This window comes from Rousettus aegyptiacus, unplaced genomic scaffold (genome assembly GCF_014176215.1).
Source record: "Rousettus aegyptiacus isolate mRouAeg1 unplaced genomic scaffold, mRouAeg1.p scaffold_m13_p_17, whole genome shotgun sequence".
NCBI classification, from domain to species: domain Eukaryota; kingdom Metazoa; phylum Chordata; class Mammalia; order Chiroptera; family Pteropodidae; genus Rousettus; species Rousettus aegyptiacus.
Window position 1 is genome coordinate 24,006,006 of NW_023416292.1, and position 6,935 is coordinate 24,012,940.

Sequence of the window (6,935 nt, forward strand, 5' to 3'; positions counted from 1 at the left end):
GGGGCAGGTACGGCCTCTGGAAGGGCCTTTGGCGAGCTCCGCCTTCGGGGACCTCCAAGTCCCTGGCACACAGTTCGACGGGACCTTACCGCCCCGCGGTCTGCGGCCTCGTCCGCTCCCCCCCTCTCGTGTTCCTCAGCCAGGTTGGCCCACACCCTGCTTTCCCCGGCCTCCGGCCTCTGGCCTCCACCGCGCTGGCCTCTGCCTCTGCTGCCCCCTCCTTCCTGCCCAGCGCACTCCCACTCATGCCGCAGGCTCTGCTTGCTTGTCGCCTTCCCCGGGGGTTCCTCTGACCAGCTCCTCCCAGTCGATCTGTGGGACCTCAGCAGTTTGCACTCGACAGTCATCGCTTGTCTAAGTGTCACCCCAATAGGCTCCGAGCTCTGATTTGGTCACCACGGTATCCACAGGGGCTGTTGCTGAGCCTGGTACACATAGGTACACAGAAAGAATTGAATTAATAACTCATTCGATGAATCATTTGAATGCCTGCTGTGCACCAAGCGTTTGTGTTCATACTCCGTGACCTTTAAAAGCACACAGTCCCTTTCCTGTGAGAGCTGGGACTCCTGTAGAGTGAAACGTAGAAATCACGATACATTAGCAAGATATCTGGTCTGTGAGCAGGCGAGGGCCCTGAAGAGGAAACAAAAAAAACCTGAGAGGTCCAGGGAGGGACTGTGGCAGCGGGGGTGGGGGTGGGGTAGGGGGTGGGAGGGCTAGCTAACAGGAGCCAAGAACGAATGCTGAGCATGGCCGGAGGGGGGAGGGGCTCCGTGGATCCAGATTCTGCCGTGAAGACTTCAAGACGGTCGGCACTTGCTGGAAGATAATATCTGTTAAAATAAAATCGGGTTCACTTTTGCTTGCTTGTCAAGAGAAGGAGGAAAAAAAATGCATTTTATAACACCCCAAGACATAAATTAAGCAATGGCTTGGATACAGTTCCTCCAGATCTCCATTTGACTTGTTTTAAAAAAAAGGGTGGGATGACGTCATCTGCCAGTAGCCCAGAGGGACAAGCACCAGGCGGAGGGGAGGCTTCTGGGAACTGCTGTGGCTGCTCTGCGTAGGAAAAACGAGCTTCAACTCTTCAGCCTGTCCCCGTGCGAGGGCCTTCCCGGTCCCTCACAGGCAGTTCTGCAAAGGCTCACCCCAGGGCGCTCTGCCCCAAACCCCTTTCCTCACCTGACAAGTCCCTACTCGCCCTTCAGACTTAGCTCAGATGTAAGTTACAGGACACCAGCGAGATCACAGTCACCAGCGAGATCACAGTCACCCACTACTTAGGACTCAAATGCCAGGGGGTGTGGTTAACCATCCAACAGCTCTGTCACCTGGGAGACTCAACCTCTCCGAGACTGCATGTCCCCATCTGGGAGTCAGGGGGAACCGAGGGAGGTGCCACATACTGTGGGTGCTGAAAACACCGCCCGGCACAAAACCAACCCCGGTGAACGCCGGCCACCGCCGCGATTGCCACTGTCAGTCATGTACCATGCCGGGCTTCTGGTGAATTCTAGACGTGAGTTCATCAGTCCCTCTCTCTTTTCACAGGAGGAGCAAGTGGGTTTTAGACATGTCTTTCCCCACTGCTTACTGCCGGCCACAGCTGCATGTCAGGAGAAACCAGTGAACCTGAGAGGTATGGGAAGACGGATACTAATACTCGTGGAAGGGTCAGTGCGAACCTGGCTAAAACGTCTTTTTCTCTGAACACAAAAATATTGAATGTCATTGTGGAATTTTGTAAAAGAGAAATATATCAAGAATAAGAAAATAACTGCTAAAAATGTCTCCTTTTTATGTGTATATGACACATATGTATATATGGATATATATCAATATATACATGTTACGCTTATAGTGAGTTATACCGTATACAAAGCAAGCATAGGTGTCATGATATATATACATACACATAAATAATGTATATGTATATACACATATAAAATTTTCTGGGTACTATGGTTAGAGACAATTTTTGGTGGTTGTATTATTACTTATGTAATTAGTCCTCAGTTATTGGCTGCTTAGATTAGTTCCATCTTTATGTATTATAAGTCATGCAAATCTCACATCTTTGTACATAAGTCTTTGTTTGAATATTTGATTGTTTCCTTAGGATAGACTTATAGAAGTAGAAATGCTAAATCACAAAATATAACTATTTTTAAGGTTCTTAATATATACATTGCCAATTGCTATCCAGAAAGGCCATGCCAATTTTTAATTCCAATGTAACATAAAAATTCCCGTGTTACAGCACTCATATTTTTTTTAATCACTGTTAACTAGATAGGCCAAAAGAAAATTTTTTTTGAAATTTCATTTATTTCATTATTAGTGAAATTTCCCCCCATGCTTTCATTAGCCATGACCTCATAGCAATAAACCGCTGTAAAAGAGGGGCGTAATTGCGACTGTTCCATGGGAGAGCGCTATATGAGAAACAAGTAGGATCTTAGGTTACGATTTTTAAAAAGCCCTAATATTAACAGGTGCTTCTTCTGCCCAGGACTCGGCGGGAATAATAAACTGCATCGGGCAGTGTTCATTTGAAGCTACTTTGACCTACCTTCTCTCTTACAAGGCTCCTAACCACTCCACGAGGAGGACTGGCCTGCCTACAGCGACAGGACGACTGCACTGCCAATACCCGAACTGCCTCCTTCAACACCTCAGGTGGCTCCCACCTGCAGAATAACCGTCAAATTTCTCAGGCAGGATTTGGGGATCTTCACAAGGTGGTCCTTGTAGGGGCTTCCTTTGCTGAACCCTGGGCTCTGGCCACACTGTACTGCTCTGTAGAGAAGCATCCTGGACACTGTCCCAATGCCTCTTGTCCCACAGCCCTGCAGAGGCACCTGCCAGCCCAGTCCCGTGTCTGTGGTTCCTGCTGAGCCGGTCAGCAGGGGTGCCTGCCTCACATTCAAGCTACCTGAGGGAGGGACTGTGTCTGTTCTGTGTGTCTTTGGAGGTGGGAAGGGGAGAGGGGAGGAGGGAGGGTTTAATTAGCAAAACCAGAAGCAATACTCAGTTGAGGACGCCTGCCGTGAGGGTGACCTGTTTTGCACAGACAGATGTTATGTGTGAAATCCATGCTGCTCATTCCATCCCCATCAGGCCGCAGAGGCTGGCGGTGGGGGGGGGGGGGGGGGATGGGAGGGGTTGTCAGTCACAAGCAACCCGAAGCCAGCAGTTTATGCTTTGTTAGGTTGTATTTGTCCAAGTAAAGTCACACTTGCACTTCGGACGACCCTACACGTGTCTTATAACTCCGCGATGAGACATCTCAGAGATGTGTTACTTCCCTCACGCACACAAATAGTTTTCGATAAAAATCGGGGCGTGACTAATTTATTTTCTCCACCGATTGGAAGTCAGCTCTTTAGAAGACCACTCAGAAGACGTGGAGTAAGTCTCCTGCTAAAAATTACATTTAAATTTACAAGAAAAAAAGGAAGTTTTCTTCTTCTCCTCGAATTTCACGGAAAATCAAGTGCTTTATCGAGAAGTTTCAGCGTGCTGGGTTGTTTTCCATTAAAAAGTGAAAAGGCACGTGAAGCCCAGGTCACCACGAATCACCGGCAGTGGAATCTGGGCGCTTCTGCGCAGACGATATTTGTGGGCTTCAAGTTTTGGGGGGAAAACAAACACAAATGCTCCTCCCCCAAGGGGCGGGGCGGCGCCCGGCAGCGCACCAATCACAGCGCGCCGTGCCCTATATAAGGCCGGGCCGGCGGGGCTTTACGCCTCCTACCTCCTGGTCTTGTCACCTGTGATGTCCGAGACAGTGCCTGCGGCCACCGCAGAGCTTGGCCCAGTGTCTATGGAGAGGCCTCCCGCCAAGAAGCGAGGGAAGAAGCAGGTGGGCCTCGCTCGCAAGGCTCCCAGCCCCTCAGTGTCCAAGCTGATCACCGAGGCCCTCTCGGCGTCCCACGAGCGGGCGGGCATGTCGCTGGCCGCGCTCAAGAAGGCACTGGCGGCCGCCGGCTACGACGTGGAGAAGAACAACAGCCGCATCAAGCTGGGCCTCAAGAGCCTGGTGAGCAAGGGCACCCTGGTGCAGACCAAGGGCACCGGCGCCTCGGGCTCCTTCAAGCTCAGCAAGAAGGCGGCTCCCGAGCCCACCAAGCGCAAGGGCAAGAAGGCCGCTTCTGCCAAGGCCAAGAAGCTAGTCTTGTCCAGGGACTCAAAGTCTCCGAAGAACACCAAGGCCACCAAAAGAGCGCGGAAGCCGAGAACAACGGCCGCCTCAAAAGTGGACAGAGCAGGCAGGAAGGCTGCAGGAGTCAAGGGCAAGCCGCCGCGGCAGAGCCCGGCCAAGGCCAGGGCGGGGAAGCCCGCGGGGGGCAGGGCCAAGCTGACCAAGCAGAGAACCAACCCCAGGAAGACGGCGCCTAAGAAATAAACCTGAAAGGCCAATTTTCAGAGAACCCAAAGGCTCTTTTAAGAGCCACCCAAAAAATCATAAAACAGTGTAGCACTGGAAACTTGGAGAATTTTATACAACCACACTATAGGTCTACGCTGCCTACTAACATAAAAGCTTGTGATGAAATAGTGTCACGCACGTGTACAACTCTGCAAAAGTTCATGTTTTTGGCCAAGTCAGAAAAGCTAGCCTGTACTCTTAATATGGGGCACGTGCGTGCGCAAGCATTTTAAGTTCTTTTCTAGGAATACCATTGTTTTATGCAGGTGTGGATGCCAGCTGGTGCCCAAACGTACCTCAGTGGTTTAATTTTCAAGTGCCACGTTCCAGTTTACACTTAAATGCTGTCACCCTAATGACGTAGTTCTTTAACCTGGGTGTCTGTGGACTTCAGGAATCTATAGAAATCAGCGTCAATTTGGATCAAGGAAATTTTTCAATGATTTTAATCTTTTTAAGTTTTTATATGGAGTGTGACTGACTGACAGGATCACAAACTTTTACATCTATTGCTGTTAATCCTTATTTCCAAAGTGCTGTAGGTACCAGATGATATGTTAAGAAGCACATATTTTAAAACATTAGTAAGGTCAGTAATACAATTGTAATTTTATGTATTTTATTTATGAAAAGCTTATGGATTGTGCTCCACAGGATGAACAATGCTAAAGCCTGCATGGGAATGTCAGAAGCTGTCATTAGCATTCGAATTGAACGTTTGTAAATGGCAAAAATTGCTCATATTAGGAACCCTCGGGGTCTGAGGTAAAGCATGCATCTCATTTTAAACACAATGGGTTTATTTCAGTTTTCACTTAATTTGTGGTTTAGCATTCTTATCTGAAGATCATGGTAAGTATTAAAGTCATACTGTTGCTAATCCTACTTTGGGCCTTGGTATTTGAGGTGGCTTCGAACACAGCCAAGTATACCCTGTATGGTAAATGACTGAACACAGTGGCTTTCACACAGAACCAGCCCCAGCTGGAGCCTTGCCTGCACGTGGGGGCCAGTTTCATTGAAGCTGGAGTTGTGCCAGCGAGGGAATGTGCTGCCTAGATTGGCAGTGGGCTGACCTCTGACCCTCAGACCACGCCCCAGACGACCAGCCACAACCCGCCCAGGCCAGTTCTAATGGTCTAGAACCGGTTCCACCATCCCGTGAGACTGTGCTCCTCCAGCTTTTTAGCGCCTGGCACACATCGGGTTAAAAATAAAATTAACCAACCAAGGCTTTTCTTCCCTTTCAGGGGACAGCTATTAAGCCCTCCTATCAGCCAATTGAAAATGGCCCTGCAATCCCGCCCTCCGCCATTTACCGAGGTTCTCACATTACATGGAGTATGGGCTATTGAGAGCTTGTCCCCAAGAGACTTCACTGACATAGCCTTGTGTTGTGTCAGGCCATAGGAGTGGACCTTTGTGCCACCTGCCATCCCTTTAAGTCCAAAGAAACTACTTCGGAATGTTTCCAAATGCACAAAATATGTACATTTGTCTATGGAGCCAGTCGTTTTGTTGGCAACATTTGCTCGTTAGCTTTTTATACCCCCTTTTAAAGGCCTATTTCGTTTGCCTGGTTAAAATTCCCCAAATTTAATACCTTCGTATGGCAAGAAGCCATGGATAAGTTATGGAATTACACTGCAAAATCAGTGCACCAACCGTGCAGTCACGGCACACGAACTGCTATTCCCACTTTATCTGCTCAGCTAACATCTATGCAACGACTGAGAGCCCTTCAGTGCGTCTTTGGGGGTGGTCCTGAAAACAGCCTTTGGTTTTACTATCGAAAAGGAATTTGTAGGTTCAATCTGAGGACATACTTTAAAGACTTTTATTACCATACTTCAGTGTTTGAATGGTCCATAAATCATCATCATCATCATCATCATCAGTTTATGGCAGGCAGAGTTAAGACGGGGGAAGCTGGGAGGCAGAGGGGACAGAGAGCCGCCCTAGAGCCTGTCATTCAAGGAGTGTGCTTCTTCACAGATGCAAAATTAAGCCTTGAGGCTAGGAGGTAGAGACCCGAGTTAGAGCTCCGACTTCCTGTCTAGTGAATAGTAATTTACAAACAGCAGCGTGGCCTCTGTCTTAGGGCGGGGCCCAGCCAGAACTGAAACCAGCAAAGGCGAGTTAATTTCGAAGCCAGGCCCACCGGCTGTGGGGGCTAACCACGCTGAGCACGATGCCTGAGGGGCGGGGGCAGGTGAGACCCTTCCTGTTGGGAATCGACACCCAGCGTTTTGCTGGCAGTGTCAGTTTTTAATCCGTCCGGGTGCTTGTGGGCGGCTGGCAGCACCCTCGCAGGCTCCATAATTTGTAAATATTTGTATAAGACCCACCTTCACTCCAAACTAAATACGAGCGCAGCGGCATTTCTGGGCCCCGAGTCAAGGCCGACAGCCTCCTCGCCCGAACCACGGCCGGTGTTTGACCTTTTTGCGGGGACAAGGGGCGGGTAGGGTTCCTGCCAAAGAACTGGGGCCTCCAT

The 6,935-nt window shown here is 49.5% G+C and overlaps 1 protein-coding gene and 1 long non-coding RNA gene across 2 annotated transcripts; both read left to right on the forward strand.

Moving 5' to 3' along the window:
* Nucleotides 1–1,121: 1,121 nt before the first annotated feature.
* LOC118612945 lies at nucleotides 1,122–2,692 on the forward strand. The gene is made up of 3 exons (XR_004955293.1): nucleotides 1,122–1,227; nucleotides 1,558–1,645; nucleotides 2,519–2,692. It is a non-coding gene; the product is annotated as an uncharacterized LOC118612945 (long non-coding RNA).
* Nucleotides 2,693–3,687: 995 nt separating this feature from the next.
* On the forward strand, nucleotides 3,688–4,436 carry H1-6 (H1.6 linker histone, cluster member). Its single transcript, XM_016131836.2, has one exon. The coding sequence runs from the start codon at nucleotides 3,785–3,787 to the stop codon at nucleotides 4,412–4,414; it is 630 nt and encodes a 209-aa protein (XP_015987322.1). The 5' UTR covers nucleotides 3,688–3,784; the 3' UTR covers nucleotides 4,415–4,436.
* The last annotated feature ends 2,499 nt before the right edge of the window (nucleotides 4,437–6,935 follow it).

Bases quoted from the DNA above. Each gene is read 5' to 3' on its own strand.
- H1-6 (XM_016131836.2), top strand. From the start codon at position 3,785: ATGTCCGAGACAGTGCCTGCGGCCACCGCAGAGCTTGGCCCAGTGTCT.